This window comes from Cydia pomonella, chromosome 3 (assembly GCF_033807575.1).
Source record: "Cydia pomonella isolate Wapato2018A chromosome 3, ilCydPomo1, whole genome shotgun sequence".
Classification (NCBI taxonomy): domain Eukaryota; kingdom Metazoa; phylum Arthropoda; class Insecta; order Lepidoptera; family Tortricidae; genus Cydia; species Cydia pomonella.
The window spans coordinates 15,091,768-15,110,702 of record NC_084705.1 but is presented as its reverse complement, the minus strand read 5'-3'; the positions used below and the strand labels follow the sequence as shown (position 1 = coordinate 15,110,702).

Sequence of the window (18,935 nt, the reverse complement as noted above, 5' to 3'; positions counted from 1 at the left end):
TGCATGTGTTTAATTTGTTTTCAGATTGTAGCTATCTTAATAATTAGAAAAACAACAGTCTAATAAGGATTAAAATAAATGTAGTGTACAAACAAACCACACGTACTTACATACATGCATCATGGTCAGATGGTTACATGATCATTTATTAATTGACTGATAACAGGAACCTTTGAACTCATTTGGCTTTCTTGGAACGCACTCGAGCAAAGACGAATAAACCAGACGGTACATCATTTTTATCGAAATGTCTCAAGAGTCTAATAATAATCACTTGACAAAGCAGCTGCAGTGCTCTGTCATTCTTTTACACCACTAAATAGAAAGATGACATACGTGGACAACCGCGACCATCATATCCGTACAGGATTTGAGCTACTTATGCTGAGCTATATCATCATTTTCAATAAAATAAATCGGATCACTCAGTTTTTAAGTCGAAAATTGCTCGACATTTTTGCTCAGATTCATGCGTTGGCGGACCGATGCAGAAAGCTAGCTCTGCTGCAGCTCCGCGACAGATTGCTCGGCGCGGGAAACGGCGGCGGCAGGGGAAGCGATAAACTACCCTTGTTTTCAGCATTAGTGTCAAATGATGGGTTACACACAATATGGGTGGGTTTCGCTATGTCATTAGCTAATGCTTTCACGCCCAAGCGAGTGGTCATAGTACTGCCAGTGATTGCTCATCAGCGTGGCTTGCAAGCGCTCTCGTCAATCTCCAATTCGTTGCTGGTTTATAGTTTAACTCGCTACTCGCTGATCGCCGGAGGGTAGACAACTCCTTAAGGATACGGTTGACTTTTGGCTCACATTCAGTGGCGAAAAAGAATTTTCCCGCCGTACTTTACTTAGCGCACAAGCTGCTGCATAGGTAAGTACTATTTACAGTAGCGTGAACGCTGTACTCTGCATAATAAAGGACGCTGACCTGAAGCTCCGAGCATGCACGCTATATAGATTCTGATTGTGACCGCCTTGGATTTGTTTTAATGAATAGAGATGTCGGGCGTCATCAGCGGTATTATTACCAGTCGTTTTCTTATTATTTAAGCTTTATGAAGAGTACCCTCTGCATCGGTAATCTTAGTGAATGTCATTGATAACCACTGAAGGGTGATCTTACAATAATCGTGCATGTATTGAGCAGTATCTTTTTGGCCATCGTCTGGAATAGTCAAGAAGAATAATCACAATGCAGAAGTCCTTGGTTATTGTGTTGGCCGTCTGCCTTTTAAGCGTAAGTAGTACATCGGATATTAAAACAAAAAGAAAATTTTATTCGTGCAAATATAATCTTAGATGTTGTTTTCATTAAATAAGATGTAATGTGCTAAATAAATGTGATGTGCTCTATGAATACGGCGTATCAGTGAATTAAAATAAAATATTATTTGACTAGTCACAAATATTTATACATATACTTTTAATACTTACATTTCTTCTCCATTTTACTAATTTATAAACTACAACTAGTTTTTTGGAATAATACAAATCTTATAAGAACAAAACAAAAGTTTTTCTTTTCATCCTTAACGTTTGCAGTATTTCTAAATATCATTTAGCATCATAAATTATAAATATGAAAACAAGACTATTCCTTTAAATTATAGGTAAATATTGGAATCCTAGCGGTAAAGCATAAGACTTTCTAAACCGGAGGTTACGAGTTCGGTCCTCGGCACGTACTCATGGGTTTATTGTAAATAATTTATGCACAAAACATCATTTATATTTTTCCGAGTCGCTGATAGGTGAAGCAAAACGACGTGAGGAAACCAGACTAATCCCAAGTTTCTCCTTTGGATCGAGTCGTGGCAAGAAGCCGGGGCAAGAATGAAGATAATAACTGTTCATTCGTTAATAAAATATGTATTGTATTTTATAATAGGTTCATGCCTTTGTGAAACGCGAGGCCCCAGGCGCAGCCGTCGACAACACCAATTATTTAGACGATATTCAGAAGCAGTTAGGAACCTTGGGCAAGCAGGTGGGCGACAAACTGAAGGAGACTTTCGACCCTGAAGAGCTTAAAAAGGGTCTCAATAACGCCGTGAACACTCTCAGCCAGGCGGTATGTGCAATAAACAATTTAAAAATACCTAATTTTTTTTTGCGGACGAGAGGAATTTCAGGCATGATTAATTTATGTTTTTTTTTAATTGAAGTGATATAATTAATCCAGGAACTAATACAATGATTCTATGTCTATATACAAAGTTTAGTTCACGAATCCATTTGTATCTCTTAAGAATACAAACTTGTCACAATTTCAAGTCTACATGTATTATGAACCCGCCTAATGGGCGCTCGTAAGTTTCGCTCAGATGCCAGATAACCTACTAGACGGGCTAGATAAATACAATAGATAGAAAAAATCATTTATTTGACAACTGCAAAAACACACAATATAAAGTTTAAATCATCATTACAAAAACACAAATTATTACATTAACAAAAAAAAAATTATTATATTAAATTATATTATATTATTATTAGTAGGGTTATTGCTATTGTCAGACATAGATAACAACAGGATACAACAAAGAGCCCATCTAGCGGGCGCACATCGCCACGGTTAGCAGGGTTGAAACCAGGAAAGAAGCTTATATAGCTTTTATAATTATTATTTAGATATGCATCAATATGTTCGATATGACGAAAATCACAAAATCCATCCAGGATTGTGTCTACATGTTTTACAAAGTAACGGTATTTCGAAAACCATTTGAAGCTCTTCCAATAAGTAACTTGATTTCGTTAAAATTGCTTTGTTAATGCGTCACGTAATCAATTGGCGAGATTAAGAACTAACAAACTAAAAGTAACAGGATGTTTGATTATGAAACTTGGCACAGCTCTGACGCCCGCCTAGTGGGCGCTCGGCGTGCAGTGCTGTGTTGATTATTATGTGGCCTCGCTAACCCGCCTAGCGGGCGCCTATAGAATTGCATTGTTTTTGTCTGACAGTGAACGTGTTAACTATTCTATTCTAAGTAAACAATTATTTGAATTGATTTAGAAAAGGCTCGAAATAATTAATACTTGAAATACTTTATTAATGTATGACGAAACTTTTCATAGGTTTATTGGTATCAATTTTCACGAAATGTAATTAACAACATGTTTTTTCACACACATGTTCATTTAATTTACAGTTTGAAGACTTGAAGGCGAAGTCTGAAGCTCCGAAAAAAGAGTAAGAATGGTGCAAAAGGAGTATTTAATACACACACCACAAACAAACCTAGACAAAATTAGATCCCCTAAGCAATAAATGTAATTATAATAAAAAATTAAATAAACATTTTTCAGCTAGTATTGCGTGTTATTTTGTTTTAATGAATTCTTATGGTTTATTAAAATGATGCAAATAGATCTAATTAAGTTATAAAAAAATAATTATCGAAAGTTTTAATAGTTACTTTAGTTTCTTATGGACACATATATAATAGACTGGTAGGTAGTCAAATATTTATTCGATGGAAGTACCTACTTATTTATTGCTTGAGGATTAACTGCTGACTGGATTTTCCATAGTAGGTACCTAGTTACAGAATTGGCCTATAATACATATATTACTGTATTGTGAAATTTATTGCCAAGGGCCAGGAAGAAAATAATTAGCTGATGAGGTATCGAGTTGACAGGGTAAGACTTTGTCAACAAAATTTTGTCATTTCTGTCACGGAATAATTTTTCCGTGATCGACTTTAATAAATTTGGTGATTTAAAAAGGAAAGTCAAACAACGCCGTATTTATTAGTGGTATAAAGTGTACATAATAACATGCTCTTATCTTGTGGATAAATTAAATAGTTAACTTTATGTCTCGCTATAATCAATGCTGCTCAATGCAATGTAATTAACTAATTATAGTAGCTCTGTGAGATGCCTTGCTGTAAGATTAACTATGCTTACAAAATGTAAAAATAAAAAAAATTTACTTTGTCAAGTCATTATCATAGCAAACTCACAATGGTCTTGAGTGCCATAGACCCTACTGGCACTTAAGTCCTTTATGCCAATTTACACAACTTTAAACATATTCCAATAAAACGAAACGACAGAAAAATGTCTAACTACCGAAATAGCTTACAAAATTTCACGAGAATTAATTGAGAAATGCGACCTGCAGATGAGAACATTTGGTCATAGAAAAGCATTTTTCGGTCTACTAAACTTGCCTGGGTGCTTAGCCAACATGCCAATCATTTACACAGACATTAGACAGCTCAGCTTGTTTATCATAATTATTTTCATAGAGTAATGTCATATGGTATTCTGGTTTTGGGGCAAGGCAGCTGACATACAGACTATATTTGTCTTACAAATGAAAGCCATTCACTCTAAAAGGCACGTAGGTACGTCAATCATTAAGATAACTTTTATAAAGAAATTAATATTTTAACTATAGCTCTCTAATACATCTAACTATGATAGTATTATTTATGTTGTAACGAATCTAGACTCCACTAAAAAATCTGATGTCCATAACTATAACATTAGTAATAAAAATAAGCTTGCTAAGTATCATGTCCGTAAAGTACAAAAGTCATTCGTTAGGCAATGCATTAACGTTTTAAGATTACCCTTTTCAGCACTGTTGAAGGCTTATAACAGAGTCGAAGACTACTGGACTGACAAACATGCAAGGTCAAGAAAATATAACAAAGACGAGTAACAATTTAAATCATTGTATTATGTGTAGAATATAGGTGGCACAGTTCAGATAAGAAAGCACATCAAATATTTTATGTAGATGTTTCATAGCAATCAGTCAGATTTTTATATTAATATTCTCATTTCTTTTATTGTTATTTTTTTCCTTTTGTATGAATTTGATATGTGACCTGAACGAACTATTATTCTTTATTTATATTGTATATTCTTTATTTTATTATTTTAATGCATGTTAGTTATAAGATGTAATGTATGTGTCCCACTGAGTTTCTTGACCCATTTACAATTTAGGAGGGATTTAAATAGTTAGAGCCGGCGTAGCATTATTTGACGTTCATGAGGGCATTGTAATATGTCTACTTGGGTAATAAAGTAGCTTTATCTTTATCGTTCCGTAGCGTAGCGTAGTCATCTCTATCACTCTTCCATATTAGTGCGACAGGGACAGTTGCGTTTCGTTCGCTACGGAGCGTAAGCGATTGGCATGTTGGCTACGCACCCTGTTCGGAAATGATGTTATGAAAATGTTATGGTACAAGGACAACCGTTAGATTTAAGGGTTCCAAGTTGCTTGCTTAATAGAATATTCCCTCTTGTCGTCGCCGTGTGGACTGCAGGTAGCTTTAATATGCATGACGCAAGCTGGCCGATAAGTCGCAAAGCCTGACCTGATCCTATTTGAGCGTCTCAGAGCGTCTCTAAGCATCCGAAGGCGGAGAGGCTTACAGCTCTATCTTTTGTCCATTTGACGATTCTTTGGGATATTTATATGAACTTACAGATTTCGATATCTAAGTATGAACATATATAAATGCGAATGTCCTGATCAGTGCAGAGCCAAAACTGAGTACAAGAAATAAGAAGCGATTTTGAGAAATTCAACGATGTGTGAGAGATGAATGTTTTAATGGAGTATAATTATTACTTTAAGATACGAACTTCAAACTTCGTAACAAGATATATTAATCAAATATGTAAGTACAAGAAAAGTAATTTAAGCGTTTTTCAAAATTCATACGCTTAGCTGGTGAAAAATGGGGTTAAAGTTTGTATGGAGAATAAGTTTTAGTTAAAGCTAGGAACTTGGAACTTCGTAAAGTTATTTTAGGGTGGACCAACTTGTATTGTTATTATTTTGGCCTGTCAGCCAGGGGACATTAGTAGCATAGTTTGTCAGAAGAAATATAATGCAAACTACGTCCTACTAATATTGTAAGTAGATGACACATTATGAAAAGGGCTTATAATTGTCATGCACATTGTATGTTTGGTTTCATTAAAATAAAAGTAAAGTAGCTTCAGCATTTTTTGAAAATTCATCCTCTAAGGCGTGGATAAATGTGTTGATATATCGGGTTTAAACACTCTTTCCAGTGAGGGACTTCAAATTTTGTAAAAAGTCATGTTATTAGAATACAAGAAAAGTACTGTCGGTGTTATTGAAAATTGAGTCGCTTAACTTCAAACTAATCTATCAGATTCTGGTATCTGTCAGATTTTGATATTAAGAAAAGGTAATGGGGTAGATATTTCCTAAGAGGGTAGAGTGGATTTACCCAAGTTTGGAGTAAAGTGACTCAATTCAGCTTCTAAGGAGAGTATCAATTTTTTATTGAGTAAAAATAGTTTGTACTTTATTAAAAGGACGTAATATTATAATTCAAGAAACGTAAGTTAAGCTTTTTTGATCATATTAGATATTATAAAACAAGAAAAGTGGTTTTAGCGTCTTTGTACAAATATCCCTTAACGGAGTTAAAATGGGGTAGGAAATTATTTCAACTTCGTAAAAAGACAATTTCAGCATTTTGGTTTTAACCTTAATAATAATCCACGCGTACGAAGTCGTGGGCAACAAGTAGTGGTAAGATAAAATTGCGAATTCTTAATTCAAATTGGTGGTTACTATCATTAAATATTAATAACAGCACAGCACAAAGACCATTTCTTAAACCTGTAAAAGTAAATTACAATAAAGACAATAAAGAACGCGAAAAATATACACCACAATAAATAATTAGGATGCTCTTTCTTGCACGGCTGCTTAAATTAATGAACAACGGTTGGTTCTTAATTCTTAATTGTAGCACCTACCATAAAACTTTGCAAGTAAAATCAATCAACACCAAGTTAATTGTGAAGTTAGGGCTTGTAGAGTTAGAAGCTTAGCTCTACATGGGGTCTGATAATTTTTTGACAGTGCGAGCGTTATGGTTTCGTCTAGGCAACATTTTACATGTAAATGTTTTTGGTAGGATTTCACTTATTATATAATTGTAATTACTTATATAATAACTAGTTATAATATAATTGTGATTCCGTTAGCACATATTAAACCAAACCGGTTTTAAGCTGAATGCCACCTACTGACGACTTTTGTCAAGTTATAAACAATAGAATTGGTATTTACTATTTGCGACAAATAATCTTTACTATTCAGTCGCTGGTCGAATTCCATCCCGAATATATTCAAATTAAGTGACAAGATTTGAATCAAATAAACTTATGTTTAATAAACTTTAATATACTGAGGTAATTAAAACAGTGTAAAGGTGTATTACTATTAACTGTTTATATAAGTATAAGAAATACATGTATATTTTCAGTCTATACTAGATGAATAGATGATATTATCAGATTTTTACTGACATGAATTATGAAAATACTTAAATAAAGTATTTTTCACGACACCAGTTCTTGCAGACTCTCTTTCTTTTTCAAAAATTGATGAGATTAATATGTTAAAACATATTGGGACTTACAAAGTAACCATGGGAGTTACAAAGTAACTCGATGCAAATTTTGAGTTGTTTCCTCATGTATGCTGCTAGGATTATTGAATTTTACGCGATGATTGGGAATGAAATATATTCAAAACAACAATTAATTTGGTTTAGATTCGTAATGCTTAACAGTTAATTATTTCATTGCATTGGTGTGGCGAAAAAAATTGTGTTTCACTCAGTGGCAAAGTTTTATCAACCCACGTGCCTTGAAATCCTCCCAACATTCAAGATTATTTTTTTCGAACCACTCGCTACGTTAGTGGTACACTTTTGGAATTTCTCATGCTCGGGTATGAATTAGCACGAGGGGGCAACATCTATTAAAACCCCTTTGTAAAACAAACAACTATTAACAAGTATTTCCACAAACATTATGAATTAAAAACTAGGTCTGAAACTAAAATTACTGATGATTTGACCATGAAATATTTTCTAATCTATAAATAACAAATGACAAACTAAACATGAAAGTCAAATAAAGTAATTCCTGTTAGTTCTAACATATGTTACGTGCATTGTGTACATGACCTTTAAACGATATTCCTAAGTCAAAGGTCGCGATAAGGACTGAGTGTTACTTGTAAGTATACTCATGCCTAATACTCGTAATTGACTAACGAATATCGTATTAGGACAGACATTAAGATAACGAATCAAATCATGAGGTAAGCGGATTAAGAAAAAATGTACCGCTTTCTTAGATCACAATACGCTTTTCAAAAAAATAATTAGCATACTTAATTGAGGATTTTTTAAGTGGTTTTTGACTTTTGCTCGATGGAAAAAAATCACAAACATTCCAAGGTCTAAAACGCACTTTGAAAAATTGTAACAATTTATGCACAAAAGCTATATTGCAATTTTATTTTTTAAGAAATTTCGATTAGGTACTTTTTTGTTAAATCAAATTTAAATTCAAAAACATGATATCCGCGGTCCCGAGCACGCACATCCATTTTTCTCACGCTTACGGTCAGGCAGAGAGAAAGGAGAACATGAACCTACGCGACTTTAATTACCGATAGCTCCAGGTGTGCTTGGCTAAATAATCTTAGGAATTACTATTCCTAATATTTAATAACTGACTAGATTTGTAACTACAAACACAAGTTATTACGCAAAATAATAAACCCCGTGAATGCTACGACTATTACGTTTAGGTAATGCGTCGTCGTAAACCTTATTATAGAATGCACGAAGGTTGATACTATATCGCAAGTATCGCAACCTTTCACGTCTGTCCTTTGGCGGTCAAAAAATTAAAGATTTTAATGTAACAGTTACACTGGCTTGCTTAAGCATCGGACTTGTCTGTGCTCAAAAAGAGAAGGGAGCACTGATTAGTAAGAGTATTATACTAGTATACGGGGAACTAACGAGGCGGGAGTTCCATGCGAATCGCTATGCCAATTACGCCTTATTTATACATAGGAATTCGTGGCATTTTTTATTTGTTTAAGCGGCTTTTTGGTATATGATTGACAAAGTTTCGAAAATAGATAGATAGTTGGGTTATTATTGGATCCAGGCATCTGGCAGCTGTTAATCGGTGGAGGTCAAACAATGCAGGCCATTTGATAAAGCTATTCATGTAACAGTTAAAAAGTGTCTTCTTATCACGGTGGCCTGTCTTCATGTATGACACTCATAAAATTCAACGAGTAAGGTTGTGCGAACAAAACTGTCCAAACGCCACTTAGTAGCCTTACCACGACTGTTAAGTGACTGTCAAACTAACATATTCGTTAACGTCTGCACGTAACGTCGTACTAATATGCGAATACGAGCGAGATACATAGAAGTAAGTTTCGCACACGCTAGCGAATCCAGCCGTATAGAATTTGTATCTGAAATCACTTGCATGCCTTTTTTCTTGAGCTCATGGACAAAATGTTATCCTGCGTAGCTCGTAGAAAACAGTTCTGGGGGCGAAAAATATTAGACATGTCTGAAAATGTTTGATCTGGGGCTCACACCTCACGTCTTACTGACTCGAAAATCCTTTGAACATGTTAGAAATAGGTACATTTAATTCTCAAGAAAGCCGTGTCAGGTCTTAACCTCGTTAGTGTTCATTCAAGTGGGGATATTGAATTAAATGCTAAGCCGAAAGGAAAAAACTTTTATTGCTCTTTATTTTTTCTGCAGCTGTAAGAAATAGGTAATACGAAAAAAATATTATTACATTAGGTTAAAACAAGGTTTTGGAACTATTTTCATTCAACGCGATATGATCTCGTATTGTATACAGGGTTATATTTACTTGGAAGGCTTGAAACAAAGTTGCCACCCACATATAGTCCGTGTCATCCACGATGATCCAGATTTGTCAAATCTAACCCTTAATAACATGAAAATACGAGACAAGAAAGGCGTCTTCGTGAATGACATGATCTATACCTACCGTATCCTGACACGAAATAGTCTCTGTATGCAAATCTGATTGACTACGCTTGACTACTTGTTTCTTTATGGCGGAGGATTGTAACGCTCCCATCTATCTATATGATAATCGAACAATCACACCTTCACACCGCACTATTTGTATGAAAATTTCTAAAGTGCATTGACTGTATCGCTGGAATGTTTCAGGCATCTGCATTTTGCCTGCATGCCCGTAAAAGTTTTTAGCTGTATATAGTTTTTTTTTACAGATTCTTAATATTTTTTCGGTGTAATTTTTTTTTCAATTAGATTAAATTTGTCTACACAAATAATTTAGATTACTCAAATATCATAATTAGTGACTAGGAAGTATTTTTTACCACACCCACGTAAAGGTTCTCTTGATACTTCAAAAACGGATGAGAAAATTGCATTGTATCCACATGATTGGCAAAGTAATTTGATACAAAATGTGAGTTGTTTCCTTGTGTTGGCTTAGATAGACATAGACTGTTAAATTATCAATATTTAACAACGTTCATTTGTATTTGATTTTGTTTGATGTTTTACAGTTAGTGTTTCCCTCGTGTTGTTGTTGTGAAAAATTTTGTGTTTCACTCGGTAGCAAATTTTGGAATCTTTCGCTTGCTCGGGTATCAATATTAGCACAAGCTGTTAAACAACAACTATGCGCCCTTGTAAAATAAATATCTAATTTCTATTCATAGCCTTTAAGGGGCTTCCCGCGGTTTTCATCGATTTTTGACAAGTTTTGAGTCGTTTCTCCTACATTTGCACTATAGATAGAATAATAAGATAAACGGCTATCGATTTTTCAATCTTTTATCTCCATTCCGGTCTGCCGGATTTTGTAAGAAATGAACACTTATTTTTTTATAAGTTTTTTATCGTTACTTGGCCAGAAAACCGTTTTTTTTGTCCTATATTGTTTCAAATTTGATGCCAAGATGCTATACTATATTGGTTAAAGCCATTGCTGTTAATATGATAAGCTACAAAAAAATATTAGAAAAGTAAGAGACTCAGATCGAATGTCATTGGAGCCAGGGGGCCCCTTAATGTTTCGACTTATAATCCTTAGCAGCCTACCTTCTTCTCAACTTGTGTAATTATTTCGTCTGACCGGAACAAAAAGTATTAATGTAATTAGTATAGTATAATGACATTTTCTTTATAAATCTCGTATTTTACTTAGGCCACTGCCGTGTTCGGCAATGGCGACCCTGGCTAATTACGAGCGTGAGGTATGATATGGCTTGCAAAGCCGAACTTTTTAAAACTATCGCATGTCCTAGAGTTGAACAGAATAAGTGTAATTATAGGAGGGCTTCGGTCGGGATTTACGCATCTGATGTTTCGCATCAAGGTCAATCAGACGAGCGTCTTCAAATTTCTTTACGGCTGTTTTAACACGAGGTCGTCATTCTGACCGCAGAGATGCATACTCCGCCCATGTGTCAGGTGGTATAGGTAAAAAACTTAACTAAGTCACCTGTTGTATGTAGTTGTGACGTGTTCGAATAGACAATACATGTTTAAAAGACACACACAAACAGAACAAATGTCTATTCGAACACGAACACGAACACTTAGTTAACTTTTTTACCTATAGGCAGTTATGTAGGCGCTTAAGCACGTCCTTCTAACGCAGGTGCTGCCCACTAAGTAAGCTAGTTACGCTACGCGACTCTTTATTTGTCACGAAATCACCTTATACAAATAATTTTTTTTGTTAAAAATTACTACTTTTCTCATCATTCATTCATCAATATTTTGTTATAAGTATTACCGGAAATGTACAGCTGTATATTAAATTTTATGTTCCTTTTGTAATGCACATGATTTGTAATGTGGAAATGAAATAATTATGTATTAAATTTAAAAAAAGTTTCCATAAAAATATATACATAAAATTACTTAATATTGTAATTGTTCTAGCTACTAAGAATAAAGTAAGACTAAAAGAATATTTAGGATACGTTTTAAAGGTAGTATCGAGACGGTCTATCACGAGGACATTTGTGTTATTTTCGACGTGGTGAATGTGAGGCGGCGACCGTAAGTCCACTTGTAAATTTATACCTGCTTAACGCCCCGATTTGACATTTAAGATACGTCATATATTAGGTCTAGGTACAATATGGATCGGATATGAGTGTGAAAAGTGACCTTTCTTCAAACAAAAACGTCACTTTTGACACTGGCATATCCGATCCATATCGTATCTAGACCTAATACCTAGGCGACCTCTCTGGCCTAGTGGGTAGTAAGCCTGCCTATGAGGCCGATGGTCCCGGGTTCAAATCCTGGTAAGGGCATTTATTTCTGTGATGATCACGGATATTTGTTCCTGAGTCATGGGTATTTTCTATGTATTTAAATATTTATAAGTCTTTATATATTGTATTATTATATCGTTGTCTAAGTACCCACAACACTAGCCTTATTAAGCTTACTGCGAGACGTAGTCAATTTGGGTAATAATGTCCTATGATATTTATTTATTTATATTTTATTTGACGTATCATAAAGTTCGAATCGGGCCGTAATTCACGCCAAATCCGACCTGTTTACAACAAATGTGATAGTCTCCTTTCCTGTAAGATTTGTTTTAAAAAGCTTTGTAGCTGGCAGTTCCGCCAATTTATGATTTAGTACTTAATGATTTATGATTTAGTATTTTCGAGTGCCAAACTAAGCAATAGGGATAATACTTATGTAACATTAAATCGATTATTAGAATAAATAGTAACTGGTTAGTTAACCAAATAACGAATGATGTAATTAATAGATTTTAAGTACCTAGTATTAAGACATGACATGTAAAATATATTTTATCAATAAATTATCGTATCGTAATCCCAATCCCGTCTATAAAGTGTATAAATTATACCAAATCAGAGTACTTACGCTTATCAATAAAGCTGTATGTTCCAATAAACCCTGTAGCGTTGTTTTGTCTGGGGCCGGTGTGGAACTCGAGCACGAGGGCAGGCCCGGGGGAGTACAGTGCCGGCGGCGCGTCAGCCCTGCCGCCGCACAACGCGCGCGCCCACGCCGAGCGCTCACTGACGCCGCCGGGCGGCCCTGGCCCTTGCACTTCCCAGTATACTTTCAGGTAGTCGCCTCGGACGCAACTGAAACAACAAAAATTAACATACGTTTTACTAGATGTATTCATTGGCTTTAGCCTCCTGACCCGCGTCCTGCACGTTGTAATACAGGCCCCAATTATTTTTTGACTCTTTGTCAACTTGAAATAGGTAGTTAAATTTAAGCTGGCAAATATTGCAACCCAGTCGTCAGGAGTTTAAGTAATTTACTTTATAAAGTGTGATTGTGTGTGTGTAGTGTGTGAAGCTTTACTACAAAATTTACGCACTTGGCGAGGTCCAAGAAGGATAATAGCTATTTCATTTGACATTTATTGTTACATTTTCAAACAATCTAAACCAAATTAACACAATGAAAATGAAAAATGATCCTAAACCTGTGTAAAAATGTTTAATTGTTAACAATACAGGGTTCAATTGTAAAGGTTGAAGTCTTCTAGTAAGTATAAAATATCTGTGACAGAAGACCCCGCTCACCCATAACAACACGTGTTAAGTGTGTTTATTTTAAAAAAGAATTGTAAAACAATGAATTATATCAGAACTTGGACTTTTTTCCAGTCACTGGTGAAAATTAAGATGAAAGTGGACGACCGCCTCGAAATCGCCTTTCCATACATAGGTAGTTCTCAGTTTTCCTCATCCTTTGTGGATATTTTTATTTATTTATACATAAGTAGATTTATATCAACCAAGCTATGCGGATGCCCCTTGGTTAGATTTTTTTATATATAAAAGAGTTTGAGGCATTTACAAATTGGTATGGGAATTGTTATTCGCTCCTAATTCTTACTTTCTCTTCATAGCTATGGTTAGTATATATTAAAAACTTTCAAAATATTTACCATAATGCCAATATCCAGAGAGGAAAATAGGCACCATATGTGTATGGAGAAGCAGCGGTCCCCTTTCCTCTTAATTTAATTATGTTTCGGTAATTAGAATATTTGTTGTTTTGTAGAATCATACTTTTGAGGATTAATTATAGGCATACATCGGGGTTTTGAGTGCGGGAATGTTTTACATTAGTAAAAAAATAGATAAAAACTGTAAAAACCGATACCATTTTAACATTTCTAAGCACTTTTGGAGCTTTATACCTAAGTTTAATTCATAGTTGTATAATTATTTTACCATTAAAAAGTTATAAATACGCGAAATAATTCCCGCACTAAAAACCCCGATGTATGATTATAAGGTTAAACATGTACTAAATATGAATTTTTAGCAATTTATTCAATACAGTACATAATAGCGATCTTTATTCCAAGCTAAAATGATGTCACAGTTTTATTTTATGCTTTTAGTAGCTTGGTTTAAAAAGGTGGTAGAGATAAATTAAGAAATTCCTTTTTGTAAAGGGTTTTAAAACGCCGCAGCGAGCATTAAAGCGACGTGGCATTAGTGTCACTTTAGGATGGTTTATTGAAAGGCGGCTAGCGCGCTGAGATGTTTTACTGTCTCAATTTTACGAAATAATGTCTCGAACGATGCTTTATGACACTTAATATTTTCAACGGAACAAGTTTTGTTATAGCACGATAAATATTATCCCCAGATTTCTGGATATATATTGAAAAATGATGGCGACAAATTTTACACAACGTTTGTGACCAAAAAATGGCGTAACTGTCACCTCATGCTCGCATTTTATGAGCTGATAAGTCATAGTAGTGCATGCAAACAATATTATGTGATATAAATACCTATACATATTTTCTGTTTTGTAAATATGCTGAAATACGTAGTAAGTACCTTAACGCACCTGACGTTTAATTAATTTCGCCTTTTGCTTCCTCACTTTGAATACCCAGTAAATATAAACGCAAGTAATTATTAAATTTAAAATGAATTTCAATGGTTACGATACTTCCCTACCACACACGTGAAACCCAGTAAATTGAAATATTTTTATTCTTACTTATATTACTAACTATACTCAGTTCTATAGTTACTACATGTAGGAATAAAAACATTAGGCTAGTGCCTCCACCCGCAATTTAGAGTCTGGCATGCAAGATCCGCTGATGGACAAATTATATCGATCTTCTACTTCGCTACCATATGGAGGTCTACATTTTTCTCTTTCCCCGAAATAGCGCTTTTTTATACCACAATAGTTGCCCAAAACCTTATTTAGCAATCTTGAGGTCTTTCTCTAGTAACTTAATTAATTCAAAACCTGATTTCATGACTTTCGCTCGATGGGAAAAATCACGAATATAGGTCTAAAATGCACCTTAAAGCCAGCTAGGGATGGGACAAATGTCCCACGAGACGTGTAGCCAGCAACGTCGGGCGGATTTGCCTTTGTAGAAATGCGTTAACGATATAATACAAAAATTTAAATATTGCGTTAGCTTACTCTTAAAAATTATAATTTATAATCAGCGTTTTTGGCATTGTACACCTATGTTGGTTTGAAAGATTTTTTAGAGTACTCGCCCCAGAATGCGTGTTCCATTACAATCATATCAGATTTTTCAAGCCACAAAAAGTTACACAAACAGGAAAATATTTTTCATAATCCCTTACCCACTTCACTGTCGCACAGTGGGCTGAAAATCGGCTTTCGAAGAAAACGAAACTCAATTTTTAAAGTGTTAGTTTTTTTATTGAAAGAGCCTTATTTGGCTATAATCACTTTATTTTACAAAATGAATACAAGTGAATTTGGTCCAGAAAATAGTTGACTATTTTTTTTTAAAGATTATATATGGAGCATATATTATGGAAAAATTCGATTTTCTCTGGAATTAAACGGTACACCCTAATATCCTTGCAGGTGCTTATAAACCAATTATTTCTGATTTTTCACATATGTACACGTGAGTGTTGTAATCGAATTGATTCAAACATTTTATCTGTAATTAAAATAGCAAATTAAAGTGGTTTCCGGGGAAAAAAACTTCTTTTTGAACAATTAAAAAATGTTTAAAAAAGTGCACCGGTTTCTAAAATATAAATATGCATCACTACACTTAAATCGACCGGGATATAAACCGTGATTACCTTTTATACTACCACTACTAGTTTTACCAAAACTGTTAAGTATTATAAATATGCATGTCAAAAAATCAGAAACAATTAGTTTTGTAAGCACCTGCAAGGATATTAGGGTTTACTTTTCAGTTTCAGAGACAATCCCTTTTCCCATAGGCACCATATATATTTTTAGAAAAACAAATTGTTTCGAATAAATTCACTTATATTCTTTTTGTGACATAAATATACCTAAATAAAACTGTTTCAATAAAAAAAATGTAACCCTAAAAAAATTGAGATTCTATTTCAATGAAAGCAGATTTTCAGCCATGAGCCGTGGACGAACAGCGACAATGATGCACATTTGTCTGTCTGAAACGATAGTCAACTTCTCATTATCATTAATAATTCATGCGAACACTGAATATGAAATCACCTGTATATAGGTATCGAAGCGCCATCGATTTCCTTGTACATGTTGTCGTCCAGCTAATCATTTGAATAAAAAAATTAAAAGTTTTATTTATTTTAAGAATAGCGTTGCACGTTGTACTTAGCATTTGAATTATTCATCAGCAGTGATAATAGCTTTAAATACTAAATATAGTCGCGCGACTGTTTAATGTTTATAATTATGGGATATGTACCTACATTCCGAAGAAAGGAATTAAAAAACCCTTATAGTTTCGCCATGCAGCACTTATGGCTTACCAGGGATACATTGCGTCAGTTCTAAGATACGGAATCATTATGTGGGGAAATTCCGTACATGCGAATTAAGCTTTTGTAGCACAAAAGAAATGTGTGAGGGCTATATGTAATGTCCGCTACGGGGAATCCTGTCAACCCTTATTCCCTAAGCTAAATATACTTACACTGCACTTTCCTATTCGTTAAGAAAAATCCAGAACTCTTTCCCACTCCGGGGAACGTTTCCTACAGGTCCATAAGACAATACCAAATGCCAATACCGCCACATAGTCTAGTAGTTAGAAAAAAGAGTGCATACATTATGTGCATCAGAATCTTTAATAAAATTCCTGTGGCATTAAAAACTTTATCAACTCCGGAATTCAAACGTAAGCTCTACAAGTTGTTATGTAAGTGTTGTTTTTATAGTATTGATGACTTTTTAGATTATACATTTTAATCCTTATTGTAAACCTTGAAGTGTATAGCTCTCTCGCTAATTTTGTAATTATTTTTGATATTTTAATATTTATAATCGGTATGACGTAACTTCTTGACTTGATATTGTATAACTTTATAGATATAAATTTAACTATGGTGTCTAATATTATAATTAAGTATTTATTAATTTTCTGTAATGTGGCGAAATTCTACTACTGTTAGTAGCGAATCGAGCCAATATACATAGAGTGCATATTATACACCTTTATAGGTAGAATCTTGGAGAAACTAACTTAAAATATTGTACCCAACACCTACTTACGTAACCCAACATTCATATGCAAATAAATGTCATGTCCGTCTGTCTGCCTGAGGCTTTGCTCCGTGGTCGTTAGTGCTAGAAAGATGCAACAAAGTCGTACAATAAAATCTAAAAAAAATATTTTTACACGTAAAGTGGGGGTGAATTTTTTTTGCTTCATCCTTACAATGTAGGGTTTTGTTGGAAAGGTCATTCAAAACTAATAGGAGTCTTCAACAAACATTTTTTGATAAAGTGAATATATTCGGAGATAATCGGTCCGAAAGAAAAAAAAACTTTTGAGCCATAATAGGTTCAAAAATATGAAAAAAATCATAGAAGTAGAGCTTAAGAAAGATATTAAATGAAAATTATAGCAGACATTATCAGTTTAGCTGTTTTTGGGTTATCGAAAAAACTCCCTTTCATAGTAAAAATACGTACATCAACAGTTAAACGTTATTACGACATTAAATGGGTTGTTAAAGTTATTTGGCATTCATGTAAATAAACTATAATTTAAAATAAAAATTGCTTATTTTACTCATTCTATTTTTATTTAATTTCTCAAAATTAAAAAGTAAGAGGCAATCCCGCTAATTTTATATACGTATTCAAATTCGTCAATTGCACTCATGTACAATGTATTATGTCTAAGACTTATTGCTATACTTTACTTTTTAAAGTTTTAATGAACAATCATTTTAAAATTACTGCAGTTTGCTTAAATATGTGTTTTTTCACCTATATAGCAACCTAAATGTCTTTCGCTATGGGATATTATTCTTTAGACATGCAAAGTCTCCGATTGCAAGTAAGTCCAAAGGTAAAATCATGACCATACGTCTATTACTTTAATTAGGTATTGATTATGCAAATTTGCCTATTTGTTTAACTCGGGTGAGAGGTACCATTTCATCCCTTGGTTAACAATCTACTATACTGATAGCTCCAGTTAATTGATTCCACTGTGTTACGACAATTAAGCCAATTATATTTATGTTATATGCATGAATGTGTGCAAACGTACGCTATAGACTTATATGTGTGAATTAAGCACAATAAATACAATACAATACAATTTACATGGTTATGGTAACTTAAGACATTCACAGCGTGTAAACTACGCTTAATTATGTAAAAAAATTTTTTAATACAGTTGCTCAAAAAGTGCTATTTTACGTAGCTGTTTAGCGTGCGGAAAGTTGGATATCGCGAACTAGTGCTTTTTACTTTTCCACGTGTTCCAATTCATGACTACTTATTGACGAGTGTTAATGTTAGTTTCCTTTAAAAGTCGTAATCACCATAAAAACCTACTGTTAATGTAAAAATAATAAATTTAAACATATTTCATATATTATTGTAAATAATACTTAGGTAATAATAGTATAATATTTTATATTTACAATTGTTTCTGTCTTATAGTACATGCATAAAAAAAGTACTTGTTGTTTTTCTTATTTTTGTGACTTATCTATTAAATTTATTAAAAAACGTCGTTCGCTACACGTGCGGAAATGTAATTCT

At 33.9% G+C, this 18,935-nt stretch overlaps 1 protein-coding gene across 1 annotated transcript in view; it reads right to left on the bottom strand.

Moving 5' to 3' along the window:
* The window catches only part of LOC133516150 (suppressor of lurcher protein 1), a 392,999-nt gene that overhangs the window by 130,172 nt on the left and 243,892 nt on the right, over nucleotides 1–18,935 (bottom strand). The window contains exon 5 of the mRNA XM_061848928.1: nucleotides 12,786–13,012. Within this exon, the coding sequence (XP_061704912.1) occupies nucleotides 12,786–13,012 (227 nt within the window). The remainder of the gene's footprint in view (nucleotides 1–12,785; nucleotides 13,013–18,935) is intronic.